This window comes from Dendrobates tinctorius, unplaced genomic scaffold, assembly GCF_039654945.1.
Source record: "Dendrobates tinctorius isolate UK_male_01 unplaced genomic scaffold, ASM3965494v1 ptg000296l, whole genome shotgun sequence".
Lineage (NCBI taxonomy): Eukaryota > Metazoa > Chordata > Amphibia > Anura > Dendrobatidae > Dendrobates > Dendrobates tinctorius.
In genome coordinates, this window is record NW_027361963.1 from 2,168,038 (window position 1) to 2,184,958 (window position 16,921).

Genomic DNA, 16,921 nt, shown 5'->3' on the forward strand with positions numbered 1-16,921 from the left:
ACGCTGGTTTTTGTTCATTCTGCGTCCCAAAAATCGGAATAAAAAGCGATCAAAAGATGTCACGTGCCCGAAAATGATACCAATAAAAACGTCAACTCGTCCCACAAAAAATGAGACCTCACATGAGTCGGTGGGTCAAAATACGGAAAAATTATAGGTCTCAAAATGTGGTGATGCAAAAACTATTTTTACAATAAAAAGCATCTTTTAGCGTGCGACAGCTGCCAAAAATAAAAACCCGCCATAAATAGTAAATCAAACCCCCGTTATCACCCCCTTAGTAAGGGGAAAATAATAAAATTAAAAGAAAATGTATTTATTTCCATTTTTCCATTAGGGCTAGGGATGGGGCCAGGGCTAGGGTTAGGGCTGAGATTAGGGTTAGGGGTGTGTTGAGGTTCGGGCTGGAGTTAGAATTGGGGGGTTTCCACTGTTTGGGCACATCAGGGGCTCTCCAAATGCAACATGGCGTCTGATCTCAATTCCAGCCAATTCTGTGTTGAAAAAGTCAAACGGTGCTCCTTCCCTTCCAAGGTCTGCCATGCGCACAAACAGTGTTTTACCCCCACATATGGGGTATCAGCCTACTCAGGACAAATTGCAAAACAACTTTTGGGGTCCAATTTTGTCCTCTTACCTTTAGGAAAATAAAAAATTGGGGGCAAAAATACCATTTTTGTGGAAAAAAATATGATTTTTTTATTTTCACGCCCGGGCGTTATAAACTTCTGCGAAGCACTTGGGGGTTCAAAGTGCTCACCACACATCTAGATAAGTTCCGTGGGGGTTCTAGTTTCCAAAATGAGGTCACTTGTGGGGGGTTTGAATAGTTTAGGCACATCAGAGGCTCTCCAAATGCACATGACACCCACAGACCATTCCATCAAAGTCTGCATTCCAAAACATCACTACTTCCCTTCCGAGCCCTGACGTGTGCCCATACAGTAGTTTTCTCCCACATATGGGGTATAAGTGTACTCAGGACAAATTGGACAACAACTTTTGGGGTCCAACTTCTCCTGGTACCCTTGGGAAAATAAAAAAATTGGGGACTAAAAGATCATGTTTGTGGAAAAAATACGATTTTTTTATTTTCACGCCCGGGCATTATAAACTTCTGTAAAGCACTGGGAGGCTCAAAGTGCTCACCACACATCTAGATAAGTTCCTTAGGGGGTCTAGTTTCCAAAATGGTGTCATTTGTGAGGGGTTTCCACTGTTTAGGGACATCAGGACCTCTCCAAACGCAACATGGTGTCCAATCTCAATTCCAGCCAAAAAAGTCAAATGGCGCTGCTTCCCTTCCGAGCTCTGCTATGCGCCCAAATAGTCGTTTACACCCACATATGGGGTATCAGCATACTCAGGACAAATTGCACAATAACTTTTAGGGTCCTGTTACCTTTGGGAAAATAAAAACTGGGGGTGAAAAGATCATTTTTCTGGAAAAAATATGATTTTTTTAATTGTACCGCTGTACGTTATAAACTTCTGTGAAGCCCTCATGGGTTCAAAGTTCTCACCATAAATCTAGATAAGTTCCTTGGGGGGTCTAGTTTCCAAAATGGGGTCACTTGTGGGGGGTTTCCACTCTTTAGGTACATCATTCAGGGGCTCTCCAAACGTGACATGGTGTCCTATCTGAATTCCAGCCAATTTTGCATTGAAAAAGTCAAACGGCGCTCCTTCCCTTCTGAGCTCTGCCATGCACCGAAACAGTGGTCCCCCCACATATCAGGTATCAGCGTACTCAGAACAAATTGCACAATAACTTTTGCTTTCCAATTTCTCCTGTTACCCTTGGTAAAATAAAAAAAATTGAACCTGAATTATTTTTTTGGTGAAAAAAAGTTAAATGTTCATTTTTTTTAAATATTCAAAAAATTCCTGTGAAGCACCTGAAGGGTTAATAAACTTCTTGAATGTGGTTTTGAGCACCTTAAGGGGTGCAGTTTTTAGAATGGTGTCACTTTTGGGTATTTTCTATCATATAGACCCCTCATAGTGGCTTCATAGAATCATAGAATCATAGAATCGTAGAGTTGGAAGTGACCTCCTGGGCCATCTGGTCCAACCCCCTGCTCAAAGCAGGATTCGCTAAATCATCCCAGTCAGATGTCTGTCCAGCCTCTGTTTGAAGACTTCCATTGAAGGAGAACTCACCACTTCTCGTGGCAGCCTGTTCCACTCATTGATCACTCTAACTGTCCAAAAGTTTTTTCTAATATCTAATCTGTGTCTCTTCCCATTCAGTTTCATCCCATTGCTTCTAGTCTTTCCTTGTGCAAATGAGAATAAAGTTGATCCTTCTACAATGTGACAGCCCTTTAGATATTTGTAGACAGCTATTAAGTCTCCTCTCAGTCTTCTCTTTTGCAAACTAAACATTCCCAAATCCTGCAACCTTTCCTCATAAGACAGGGTTTGCAGACCGGTCACCATTCTGGTCGCTCTTTTATGAACTTGCTCCAGTTTGTTGATGTCTTTTTTAAAATGTGGTGCCCAAAACTGGACACAATATTCCAGATGAGGTCTGACCAAAGAGGAGTAGAGGGAAATAATGACTTCACGTGATCTAGACTGTATGCTTCTGTTAATACATCCTAGAATTGCATTTGCCTTTTTTGCTGCTGCATCACACTGTTGACTCATATTCAGTCTGTGATCTATTAGTATACCCAAGTCTTTTTCACATGTGCTGTCACTTAGCCCTATTCCTCCCATTCTATATATGCTTTTTTCATTTTTATTGCCCAGATGTAGTACTTTGCATTTCTCCCTGTTAAAAACCATTCTGTTAGTTGCTGCCCACTTCTCCAGTTTATTTAAATCTTTTTGAATCCTCTCTCTCTCTTCTCTAGTATTAGCTATCCCTCCTAGCTTTGTGTCATCAGCAAATTTAATCAGTTTACCCTCAATTCCTTCATCTAAATCGTTGATAAAGATGTTGAACAATACAGGGCCCAGGACAGAGCCCTGTGGTACTCCACTTGAGACATTCTTCCAACTGGATGTGCAGCCATTTACGACCACTCTTTGGGTCCGATCACTAAGCCAGTTATGAATCCACCTAACAGTTGCCTTGTCCATTCCATACTTAGACATTTTTTCAATAAGGATTGTATGAGAGACTTTGTCAAATGCTTTGCTGAAGTCAAGATATACTATATCTACAGCATTTCCTTGATCCAACCAATCAGTGATACCGTCATAGAAGGAAATTAAGTTAGTCTGACATGACTTATTAGTTAGAAACCCATGCTGACTCTGTTTAATCACTTCATTCTTATCCAGGTATTGACATACATGTTGCTTAATAATTTGTTCAAAGATCTTTCCTGGTATAGAAGTCAGACTCACCGGCCTATAGTTGCCTGGGTCCACCTTCTTCCCCTTTTTGAAGATAGGAACAACATTTGCTCTTCTCCAGTCTTCTGGCACTTCTCCTGTTCTCCAAGAATTTTCAAAGATTATGGAGAGGGGTTCAAAAATTTCTTCTGCTATCTCCTTCAGTACTCTGGGGTGTAATTCATCTGGACCTGGAGACTTGAATTCATTTAGGTTAGCTAAGTGTTTCCTCACTATCTTTCTGTTTATAGATATCCTGGATTCTTCTATTCCCTTAATAGGACAGTGAATAACAGATGATGTTGCATTTCCTTTCTGAGAGAAAACAGATGCAAAATAGGAATTTAAAAGTTCAGCCTTCTCAACATCCTGTCTTACCATTTCATCATTTTCATCCTGTAAAAATCCTATAGCATCTTTGACTTTTCTTTTACTTTTGACATATCCCCAAAATCCTTTATTATTGCTTTTGACATCTCTTGCAAGCCTCAGTTCATTTTCAGCTTTAGCTAATCTGATTTGTGCCCTGCAGGTTCTGCAGACAGCATTATATTCTTCTTTAGATATGCCTCCCTCTTTCCATTTTATAAACATTTTTTCTTCCTTTTTAGCATGTGCTTAAGTTCTGTGTTCATCCATCCTGGTTTCCTTAAATGCTTCCTATTCTTCCCTCTTTTCGGAATTGTTAACAACTGTGCTTTGAGAATTTCATTTTTCAAGATTTCCCATCCTTCCTGGACATTTTTGTCTTTAAGGATATCCAGCCATTGGATCCCTCCAATTCTCTTTCTGAATCCCTTAAAATCTGCCTTTCTGAAATCTAACCTTGACGTCTGAGTCTTCACAGGTCTTCCACCTCTAGTAATCCAAAATTCTAAAATAGCATGGTCGCTACCTCCTAGGGTCCCAGCCACTTTTACCTCCTCAACCATTTCCTCCCTGTTTATAAGGATTAGATCCAAGGTAGCAGTTCCCCTTGTTTTCTCCCTTACCTTTTGGAAGATAAAGTTGTCAGCAAGAGAGGATAAGAATTTCCTTGACCTGTTAGTTTTGCCTGAGAGAGATTCCCAACAAATGTCTGGATAGTTGAAATCTCCCATGACAACTATGTCATATTTTTTGGAGAACTTGGCCATCTGATGCATAAAGAGTTCATCTATATCTTCGGCTTGCACAGGCGGCCTGTAGTAAATGCCTACAATGGTGTCCTTTCCATTGTTCTGTCCTTGTATTCTTACCCAAACAGTTTCCACAGAACTCCCAGTCTCTGAAGCTTCAATCTCTGTGCAGATATACTCGTTTCGAACATACAATGCGACACCCCCTCCTCGTTTATCAAGTCTGTTTCTTGCAAATAAGTTGTATCCTTCTAGTCTTGTATTCCAATCATGTGTATTGTCCCACCAAGTTTCAGTGATTCCAATTACATCATATTTCTGTTCCTGTGTTAGTAGTTCCAATTCTCCTTGTTTGTTGCCCATGCTTTGTGCATTAGTATAGAAACATTTTAGTTTGTGATTGGTTACTCTTTCTCCAATATTTTTATTAATTAGATTCTTTCGTCTTTGTTCTTCCTTTCCACTTCTAATAGCAGAGTTCTCAATAGCATTTGTCAGGTGTATGGCTTTTTCTGGTCTTTTGCTTCCCTTCCCATGGAAGCTTCAAATTTGATGTGGTCCGTAAAAATAAAATGGTGTTGTAAAAATGAGAAATCGCTGGTCAACTTTTAACCCTTAACTTCCTAACAAAAAAAAAATTTTGGTTCCAAAATTGTGCTGATGTACAGTAAACATGTGGGAAATGTTACTTATTAAGTTTTTTGTGTGCCGTATCTCTGTGATTTAAGGGCACAAAAATTCAAAGTTGGAAAATTGCGAAATTTTCAAAATTTTCGCCAAATTTCTGTTTTTTTCACAAATAAACACAAGTTATTTGAATGAAATTTTACCACTAACATGAAGTACAATATGTCACGAGAAAACAATGACAGAATCACCGAGATCCATGGAAGCGTTTCAGAGTTATTACCTCATAAAGGGACAGTGGTCAGAATTGTAAAAATTGGTCCGGGAGTTGTGCAAACCAACCTTGGTAGTGAAGGGGTTAAAGGTGCCAGCCACCTCTGCAGTGGATCTGGTCTTCAGCCTCTTGATAATCCAGGCTTTGGTCGCAGGGTGGATTTTTGGCACGTTGTCAGAGCTCGAGTTGCAGATCAAGTGAAGGTCTGGGGTGCTGGGTTTCTTTTTATACACACCCACTAATTAACCAATCATTTACTAAGCACAGGTGAGGACGTAAACTAGGACTGGGTGCATTATTTGACCAGGCGACAAAACTTTTGTCTTGCCAAAATCTGACCATTCTGTGTCCATTAAATGATCAATATTTCTGCATTGAGGCCAATTTATTTTCTTAACCTAAATCACATTTCAGAGGGTTTCAGCTTTCAAAAGAATAATTTATACAACCAATGGATGAATTTAACATCAGGTTATAAGCTTTTATTTACATAACATGGATAAGCGACACATCTTCTGTCAGGGAGTGTAGGTGTTAAAGAATTAAATCACGGAAAAAACTGGCGTAGGCTCCCGCGCAATTTTCTCCACCAGAGAGGGAAAGCCAGTGACAAAACATCTGTCCTCAGCAACCCCAGAAAAGACGCATCTGTAAGATGCACCTATTCCGGCACTTAGCCTCTCTTCCCATTGTCCTGTAGCGGGTGGCATATGGGGTAATAAGGGGTTAATGTAACCTTGCTATTGTAAAGTGACATTAAGCCTGGTTAATGAGGGGTGTCAATAAGACACCTATCAATTATTAATCCAATAGTACGTAAGGGTTAAATAAAATGCACACATTAAGAATAAAGTCTTTTAATGAAATAATTAAACACACATTTTTCCATCTTTATTAAGCTCCCAATCCAATCGAAGCTCTTGTTCTCCTGTAAAAAGTCAAAAATAAAAAAGCAACAATATCCCATACCTATCTGCCGTACAGTCATGTCCAATGCTGCAATCCATCTGAAGGGGTTAAATGGTTTACCACCGGGAACGGTGCTAATGCGACCTCCCCGGCTGTAAACCACTGTGTAATGAATGAAAAGCTGCCTGAGCAGCCTCCCTGCCTGACCAGACATAATGAACTCATTAGCTTGGGAAAGTTTCTGAACATTTTCCCATGCTGTCAATTTCACCTCAGGCGGGAAGTCTGCGCAGCCTAAGTGACGTCAGCGGTAGTCAATGAGGCTGCGCAGACACCCCGCGTGACCCGCGGTGAACTTGACAGCATGGGAAAAAGTTCAGAAACTTTCCCACGCTAACGAGTTCATGTCCATTCAGGCAGGGAGGCTGGGTAGGCAGCTTTTCATTCATTCAGCAGTGGTTTACAGCTGGGCCGGTCGCATTAGCACCGCTCTCGGTTATAAACTATTTAACTCCTTGAGGTACTGGAAATATCAGGGCGCGGAAAGAGGCGTTATAGCCGGTTTTTATGTTCGGCTGCTGTCACACACTTAAAGACGCTTTTTATTGCAAAAAATAGTTTTTGCATCGCCATATTTTGAGAACTATAATTTTTCCATATTTTGGCCCACAGAGTTATGTGAAGGAATTGTTTTTTGCAGGACGAGTTGACATTTTATTGGTACTATTTTTGGGAACATGACATTTTTTTTATCACTTTTTATTCTGATTTTTGGGAGGGAGAATGAACAAAAACCAGCAATTCATGAATTTCTTTTTTTTTGGGGGGGGGGGAGGGGCGGCTTTTTACTGTTCCGCGTGTGGTAAAATTGATAAAGCGGTTTTATTCTTCGGGTCAGTACGATTACAGCGATACCTCATTTATATATTTTTATGTTTTGGTGCTTTTATAGAATAAAAACTATTTTATATAAAAAATAATTATTTTGCATCACTTTATTCTGATGGCTATAACTTCTTAATTTTTTCGCTGATGATGCTGTATGGCGGTTTGTTTTTTGAGGGACAAGATGACGTTTTCAGTGGTACCATGTCTATTTATATCCGTCTTTTTGATCGCGTGTTATTTCACTTTTTTTTTGGCAGTATGATGATAAAGCATTGTTTTTTGCCTTGTTTTTTAATGGTGTCCGCTAAAGCGGTTAACTAGTGGGACAGTTTTATAGGTCAGGTCATTATGGACACGGCGATACCAAATATGTGTACTTTTATTGTTTAGATTTTTTCATTCAAATATTTATTGATAGAATACTTATTTTTAAAATATTTTTATTAAGATATTTCTACAATTACTTTAATTTTTTTTTACTTTATTCTATGTTTTCTACGTTGTCCCACTATGGGACACCTATTTTTTGCAGGCTGATCGCTTCTATAGCATGCAGATGAAGCAGCATCTGCATGCTATAGAAGCTGTCAGCGCTGCATGTAATTTACACTGACCTGAGAGACTTCCTGACATGCACTGCACATAACAGGAAGTTTCTCAGCTCTGGAGACCCAGATGTCATCATGACGACATTGGGTCTCCATGGCAGCGATCGGGACCCCGCGTCACGCCGCGGGGTCTCCGATCCAAAGGCAGAGGGGCCATCAGCCCTCTGCCTGCACCCGGAATGCTGTGATCGTGTTCAATCGCAGCATTTCGGGGGTGAAAGTGCCAGGAGCGGTCTGTGACAGCTCCTGGCACCAAGTGCCGGGTGTCAGCTGAGAGAATCCCCCTTGTGTGAATTCTTTGATGTTTAACAAGATTTAATTTATTGGTAAAAAAATTTCCCACATTCTGAACATGAATAGGGCTTCTCTCCTGTATGAATTCTCTGATGTCTAGTAAAACTGGATTTATCTGTGAAGGCCTTCCCACATTCCAAACATGAAAATGGCCTTTCTGGGGCGTGGCTATGTAGCATATCCTGCCTTATCCTGCACCAGATCTTCTTACTGTGACATATCTGGTGACGTTCAGGACCCCCCCTGGACACCGGGACCCCCTGGACCCCTGCAGGAGGACATAGAGTGGCTCTGGTGTGCTGGCAGCCGGAGGGACTGGGTTGGACGGCGGAGCCTGCATGAGGCGGCGGTCATCTTAGTCGCGCGCTCTGTCAGTGAGAGTTGCGGCATCCAGCCTTCACTGCTATAGCGTTGCTGGGCAGTGGCCTATATCCGGAAAACTTAGGGGATATGAGGTGAGTGCCCTGGAAAATTGGGCCCCTCGTTCTCTCACTAATAGACCCACTTGCCGGTTGGCGCCATTACTGTGGGGACTTCTACTCCCCTCACTGCTGCTGTCTTTGTGGGGGCTGCCTGCTTCTCCCCTTCCCTGCTCACAAGAGGCTTCATCGATACAGCACCAGATACTGTGCCTATTAATCTGTGTGACACCCCCCTGCGTGGGAGCTGCACCTGGGACATAATTATTTAACATCAGCCCTGCTGTTCTTATAACTGGAGGGGAAATCCTCCGGAATATATACCTCTGGTCATCCTGCTGTGCTACATCAATAATAACCATGAATCCTTCTAAAGGATCAACAGCAGCAGAAAAGTTAAAAGAGTTTGTCAGACCCGACCCCTCTGAAAGTGTACGGTCTCTTAGAAATAATCCTCCACAAACTCAGCGCAAAAACCGTCCCTCTGTGGGTGAAGAAGAGAGCGAGCAGGAAGAACTGACTCTCAAACAGGCAACTGAACAACTGATGCAGGCCATTTCCCTGACCAGAACATCCCTGACTGGGAAAATAGAGGATGTTTACACTGAGGTGGGGCGACTTCGGCAAGATCTGCAAGCCATGAGAGGACGCATTACTAAAGTGGAGACAAGATTGTGGAAGACACCATTACGCCTATGAAGGCCAAATTAACCAAGGTGGCAGGCTCTGTGAACGCCTGGAGGCAGAAGGCGGAAGATCTGGAGAACAGAATGCGCCGGAACAATATCCGTATCATCGGTCTACCGGAACGCTCAGGTCAGCACCCTGAGCAATTTCTGGAGGGCTGGCTCAAAATCTCTTTGGGAGATGAATTTTCTCCAGTATTTGCTGTCGAGAGAGCTCACAGGGTTCCTACAAAACGCCTTCCTCTGGGAGCCCCACCCAGACACTTCCTGGCATGTCTCCTCAACTGTAAGAACAGAGATACCATTCTGCGTCTCGCACAGCAAAAAAGTCCCATCAAATTCGACAATGCTGTGATCTCGATTTTCCCGGATTTCTCCATGGTACTCCAGAAACAGCGGACACAATTCATCGAAATCAAGAAGCGGCTCGCAAAGAGAAACATCATGTATTCGATGATCTATGCGGCCCAACTTCGGGTTGTCCACGGGGGCTCCTCCGTGTTTTTCACGGATCCGGCGGAGGCGACTGAGTGGCTGCGGTCCCATAAGGGATCCCCTGCAAAGGAATCCTAATGTACTTACTGTTAACCCGTATCCTTATATTAAAGATCTAATTGGAGCCTTCTTGGTGGGTATCCAGTTACCAACAATACCGGACACTGAGCTCAGTGATGGTATCCCCTTGTTTAGTTTTTGATGGGACAGTGGGACTTTGCTCCTATACTGTTAGGTTTTTATTCTGTTTTCTCTTTTTCTTATTTGTTTTTTTATTTTTCAGAAGTTTTAGTTCTTGTTGTTAACTAGGTAAAAGTCGCAGCCAATAGCAGTTCTATTATATGTGTGATATCTCTAAATCTTGCTTGAACACTAATATGCGTTATTTCCAAATTGGTGAGAATGGGGGCTGAATTAATATGTATGACCTGGAATGTGAGAGGCGTAAAGACCCCCCGGAAGAAAATTAAGGTGTTCTCACAAATTAGGCAACATCGTCCTCACATTGTAGCTTTGGTTGAGACGCACCTGACCAGAGATACAGTTCGGTGTGTTCAATAGCCGTGGGTACAATGGTCTATTCACACATTTCATACCAGTTATTTAAGAGGGGTTTCATTACTAATACATAAGGATGTTAAGTGGGAAATTAGGGAGGTCCGGAAAGATCCTGAGGGACGTTTCGTGTTTGTATATGCACTGATCAACTCTAGGGAATATGTTATTCTGTGTATTTATAACCCCCCTCCGGCCAATGTGTCAATTCTCCAAAAGGCATTGAGTTTTGCCCTGAATTATCCAGATGCAGATGTCATTGCATGGGTGACTTTAACTTTGTCATGAATAACCGTCTAGACAAATTAAGAGTGGGCGATGGTATGCAGAGTGGGGCACTGCCGCCTGCTGCATCCCAATTGTCACAATTTATGGAAGGTAGTGAGTGGCTGGATCTATGGAGACTGCGTCATCCGGAGATGAGAGAATATACTTGTCATTCATCCACTAAGCGTTCCTTGTCTCGCATAGATTATATCTTTGGATCCAGCAGTCTGGCAATGTGGGTGGATAGTACTGAGCATGGCAGTAGGGGGATTTCAGATCAGTCCGGTTATTCTTAAACTTAAATACGGACCGTTAAACAACAGGATAACATGGAAATTGAATCTTTTCTGGTTGAAACTGGTGAAATTGCGCGACAGAACGATCGGTCAGTTGCATTGCTTCATCTCGTCCCACCCTGAACCCCGGAATATTCATTTATTTTGGGACACCCTTAAGGCATATCTCAGGGGAAGTTTATCATCTACGATCTCTTATATTAAGCGAGTGACATCAAAAGAGGATGATGAGGTGGAGCAACGTTTGAAAGATACAGAGGCTGCTTATGGGTCGCCCTCCCAGGGCTGTGGGGTACTCGGTACCGGTCCGGTATCAGCGGGATGTGTCACAGCAGCCGTGAACCAGTCCATGGCCCTGGGCGCCCAAGTAATAGGGAGATTGAATGGTGGAATGTAGTTAATTGAATGAATAGTTTGTGACGCCACCTGTGGTGTTCGGCAAGGGAGGTGTTAAGCCGACGCTGCATGCAGATCCGCTGGGACTGATGGTATGGTGCAGCAAAGATGTAAAAGCTCCCCAAAGGTGAAGCTGTAGTCCCAGGGCAGTGTAGATGTGGGGGCCAAGAGGAGTCATAGGTGAGGCGGTGTTGGGCACCAAGATGTAGCAGTGCCGGGTGTGTTGGCGCAGGAATAAGTGGAGGACACCAGGGCATGTAGTTCCAAAGCTTTACCCACAGTCTGTTGTGCAAACAGGTACCTGCCTCCGTGCCGTGTCCTCCGGGTCAGGGACTCAGTCAACCTCCAGGCCAGGTGCAATACTCCTCTCCAACACTCCGCCAACATGTGCCTTTCTGAACGTCTCCTCTTATAGCGCCTATAGATGAAGTACTCCCAGTACTGAGTTACACTGGAGTTCCTCCTGTCCGATGTTCCTATGAACTTTCCTTGTACGGCAGACAGCTGTAGCCTGCTTCGGGGACCCCTTGCTCCTAAGTCCCAGCTCACTATCAATGTTGCTGTTGTATATCCATACAACCTCGGGGACCAGGCCCCAGCCTTGCGCTTAGAACTTCTAGGCAGGGTTCTCCTCTAATCCACGTCCTCTGTTCCCTTTTCTCATGTTCCTTACTAGTCTTTCCTTCTTATGAAAATCAGGTTTTCCTTCAATGTCTTTCTCTTTCCTTCATTTCCCGTGCTAGCAGACCCAGGTCACTGTGGCCCGCTGCAGCACCTCCTTCCTCCATCCCTCTCTCAGGGATCTTCTCTCTCCTCACACTGAACTCAGCTCACGCTGACCTCAGCTCACTCTTAACACTGAACACTGAACTGAAATCCTAAACCTTCCCGCTCTTTTATGCATTCTAACTCCACCCGCCTCCCAGCACGTTTCGTGCTCCAAGCAGAGAGCAACCAAAGGTGCTCTGCTACACTCCAAGCAGGGAGTCGCAATGTGGCTTTGCTACACTACTTTGTGATGATGGGTGCAGATGTTGGAGTGTGGTCAGGAGCCTCCACCTTACCTGGATGGTGGGGTACCACACCTCAGGAGGAGGTGCAGTACCTCTGTGGCAGCTGAATCCTCAGGGACGCCACTTTCCCCCCGTTAAACACAGCACGTCCGCAGGCTGCAAGTCAAACAGAGACAAACAATCCTGGAACAGACAAACATTTTATATTGCATAATAAACTTTTCTAATACTAAACTTCCCAATGTGGGAGGCACGGTTTTTTTAACTAGCTATCTAAATTCAAAGTTATGCGGCCTAATTTAAAGTGCTATGGAAGCAAACTCAATATTAATTCACATTTTCTAGCAACACATCTCTTTTCTGTTACTTTACACATCTTCTACTTTCTTCTTTAAGTGACAACCTCTGGTGTCTGGTTCATCACCTGCAACTACAATTCTTTATTCACATTCAGAATATCCTTATTCAAAATTCTGTAAAATATTCACTATAATTCTCCTTTTTTTTTCAATACAACCCTATAAAATCTGTCATTAGTACTTTCAATACACACTATCCTAGTTCCTATTCAAAAATAACTTTAAACATTAGCAATAAGTGCAATTGTAGAAACTGGTCTGGCCAACATGTCTGGAAACGTCTTTATGGCGAGGTAGTTCTTCTTTCACGAAGAGATTCCTATGTAAAACCAAGAAAGAGCACCTAAAGAGGTGCAAACTATATACAAAAATAGTTCTGGACCATTCAGCGTTCATGATCTCCACAGTTCAATATGAAAGCTGCCAATATGACTGGGCAACACTAGAAAACAAGCAAACATGATAAACATAAAAAATAGAAAACTGGGAAACTGGTTAATACTCTCCTGGGTAACGAGAGTTAGTGTGAATCAACATTAGAGCTAGTTATCCCCTCTTAGGGTTCTGGAAGCTGGTGGCTTGGGCTGCTTCCAGGGGAGATGCTTTGGGTGTCTTGACGGATTGATGTATTCATCAGGAACCTTGGGAGTAGCTGCTGCCTGAGGTACAACGGGGTGGCGACTCTCGGTTGTGCGACTGGTGCTGATGTAGCCTGGCTTGCGGGGATAGGTACAAACACCGTTTTTTCGATGACTGTGGTTGGAGGGGCAGCGGGCTTCTTCTGCCTGTAGACATCAATGAAATCCTCCGGGATTCGTCTTATGTTCATTGCGTACCATCCTCTTAAGCCTCATGCCGGGTGAAAGTGACGTGTTCTCCCGGGTGCAGGTCTCTGGCAGGGTGTGCTTTCCTCAAGTGGGACTCCACGTCTCTCCGGTTAAAGAATAGATTTGAGATTTGACTGGGGTCATGGATAAAGCCGAACCCCCGCTCATGGTTCACATTTAGGATGTGGCCCCAACCTGCTGAGTCACGGGGACCGTAGTGACCGGCACGAACCTGCTCTTTCAGGTCCAAATCAGGGCCCAGCACAGCCAACCTCCATTGCTCCCTCTCCCTCTGCTCGGCTGCCAGCTGGCAGAGGGTTTCCTGACAAGAGGCCAATGTTTCATCTTTCTCTTCTTCCTCCCGGGACCTGCTCCTGCCCACCGTGGACCGTGGCACCACTGTCAGGGGTTCCGGTGTTTCCCCCTCCGGGGCTCAGAATCCCGGTCCCAGACCAAATCTAACACGACCTGGCCAGTCGCTGCGACCGCGGAACACCCCAAGGCCTTCCCAGGTGTAGGGACATCAGACGTACCTGGAGCCTCCTGGCGGTGCAGTCTCTGCTCCGGTGCAGGCATGGTGGCAGTGGATGCCGTTCGGTGGGACACCGGGGACAGCGGTGGAGCAAATGGCAGCTCCGGGTCTGCAGATTCCTTGCTGGGACCTGCGCGGCCGTGTCAGGTCTGGACGGGAGCTCCTCTTCCTCCGTTTCGGCTCCCAAGGCCTCATACAGCTCCTCCCGCGGTGACGGCAGAGAGGGGACAATGGGGCTGCCAGTGGTATGGCAGCGGTTGCAGGCTCCACAGAGTCTGCCTGGAAGAGATCCGGTGCAGCAGCGACGGGTACTGATGTTGCGGGTACCGCAGGTGCAGGTCCCTCCTGGGCGTGCTGCAGGTTCAAAGTCCATAGCGCCTCCTGCCTCAGTTGCAGACGGCGCGTCAGCTGGGCTATCTCGTCCTCCAGCTGCTGGCAGTTCATCTCGGAAACTGGGTTGGAGCCTTCAGCCATGGCGCCAAGGAGATTTAGCTTCACCTCCCCGCGCTCCGCAGGCCTCCTCCCTTCTCTTTCCAAGATGGTGTTCTGGCGTCCTTCTTCCTGTCTGGGCTCTTTTCCCACCACTGGCTTCCGCTCCTCCTTCTGGGGGCGGCGTCTTCTTCCAACTCCTCCATACCAAACCAGTATATGAACCCCTCGGGGGGTGGGCCATGTTGCCATCGCATAGTAATTCAGGCAGGGGAGGCCCAGGACAGTTCGCGTTCTTTTCTTAGGACCTCCCATGTTATCACGCCCTTCTTCACCGCGTCAGCGGCCATTTTTAGCGTTCATTTTACAGTCTATTAAATTGGGTCTTCTGCTCATTTTCAAAAACTTTGAGTCTTAGGCACACAGAACCCGATGGCATCGGGTCTCGTCTTCCAGTTCATGACGCCAAGTTGGGTCGCCCTCCCAGGGCTGTGAGGTACTTGGTACCGGGCCGGTATCAGTGGGATGTGTCACAGCAGCAGTGACCCGGTCTGTGGCCCTAGGCGCCCACGTAATAGGGAGACTGAATGGTGGAATGTAGTTAATTGAATGAATAGTTCGTGACGCCACCTGTGGTGTTCGGCAAGGGAGGTGTTAAGCCGACGCTGCATGCAGATCCGCTGGGACTGATGGTATGGTGCAGCAAAGATGTAAAAGCTCCCCACAGGTGAAGCTGTAGTCCCAGGGCAGTGTAGATGTGGGGGCCAAGGGGAGACGTAGGTGAGGCGGTGCTGGGCACCAAGATGTAGCAGTGTCGGGTGTGTTTTGGCGCTGGAATAAGTGGAGGACACCAGGGCATGTAGTTCCAAAGCTTTACTCAGTCTGTTGTGCAAACAGGTGCCTGCCTCCGTGCCGTGTCCTCCGGGTCAGGGACTCAGTCAACCTCCAGGCCAGGTGGAATTCTCCTTTCCAACACTCCGCCAACATGTGCCTTTCTGAACGTCTCCTCTTATAGCGCCTAAAGCTGAAGTACTCCCAGTACTGAGTTACACTGGAGTTCCTCCTGTCCGATGTTCCTATGAACTTTCCTTGTACGGCAGAGAGCTGTAGCCTGCTTCGGGGACCCCTTGCTCCTAAGTCCCAGCTCACTATCAATGTTGCTGTTGTGCCCCCAAGTCTTAGATGGGAGTAGTGCATTTACAGCCCACTACTCCTCCGGTGTCTGCTGTAGGACCATTAGTATCCATACAACCTCGGGGACCGGGCTCCGGCCTTGCGCTTAGAACTTCTAGGCAGGGTTCTCCTCTAACCCACGTCCTCTGTTCCCTTTTCTCCTCACATTCCGTACTAGTCTTTCCTTCTTATGAAAGATCAGGTTTTCCTTCAATGTCTTTCTTTCCTTCCTTTCCCGTGCCAGCAGACCCAGGTCACTGTGGCCCGCTTCAGCACCTTCTTCCTCCATCCCTCTCTCAGGGATCTTCTCTCTCCTCACACTGAACTCAGCTCACGCTGACCTCAGCTCACACTGAACTGAAATCCTAAACCTTCCCGCTCTTTTATGTATTCTAACTCCACCCGCCTCCCAGCACGTTTCGTGCTCCAAGCAGGGAGCCACCAAAGGTGCTCTGCTACACTCCAAGCAGGGAGCCGCAATGTGGCTTTTCTACACTACTTTGTGATGATGGGTGCAGGTGTTAGAGTGTGGTCAGGAGCCTCCACCTTACCTGGATGGTGGGGTACCACACCTCAGGAGGCGGTGCAGTACCTCTGTGGCAGCTGAATCCTCAGGGGTGCCACATTTACATATCTGATCAGACCAGTGGTAATAGGGTGGAATGGTTGACTGCCCAAAGGTTATACACCCAGCACATTGACACCAAATCCAAACGTAAATTATTTTTTGCCCGACAATCCTACTTTGAGCTGGGAAATCAGGTGAGTAAATTTCTAGCCTATTTGGTACTTCAGCATAATACAACTAATACAATATTACAAATCCGTAACTCGGATGGCACCTTGGTGTCCTCAACTGAAGGAATATTGAGCTGTTTTCATGATTATTATAAATCATTGTATAACTCTAAGACTGAGGTTGATAACCGGGGGTGTTTAGACTACCTGTCTGATATAGCGTTCCCCACACTAAGTTCTTCCCAGCGGGCCTTTAGGATGCTGAGTTCACCTTAGAGGAGATAGAAGATGCTATGAAGAATATGGCCTCTGGGAAGGCCCCTGGACCGGATGGGTTTCCTATTGAACTCAATGCAAGAAAGCGGACGGCACCGCTGTTACCGTGCTAAGGTCCTTGGCTGGCAGCAGGCGGAGAGCTCACATCCAGGACTCCCGGGTGCTTGACCTCGTAACAAGACGAATGTAGTTTCCAAGAGAAAAAGGTCGCACTCTACGGGATAATGATGAATGTTTATTGACACTGAATTACATGTCACGTCGGAGATGTGAAGGAGAGTGTGTCAAATGGCTGACTACGGCCGTTTCACGCTACTCGAGCGCTTCCACGGGTCAAAGTGCAGGAGGAAATGACGGATACTTATGCATACCAATCACTCCTCCTGCCAGCCAC

The 16,921-nt window shown here is 45.4% G+C and overlaps 1 protein-coding gene across 1 annotated transcript in view; it reads right to left on the reverse strand.

Annotated features, from left to right (window-relative positions):
* The window catches only part of LOC141073099 (uncharacterized), a 222,984-nt gene that overhangs the window by 112,555 nt on the left and 93,508 nt on the right, over nucleotides 1-16,921 (reverse strand). Inside the window, 1 exon segment of the mRNA XM_073560437.1 lies at nucleotides 8,125-8,219. Within this exon segment, the coding sequence (XP_073416538.1) occupies nucleotides 8,125-8,219 (95 nt within the window).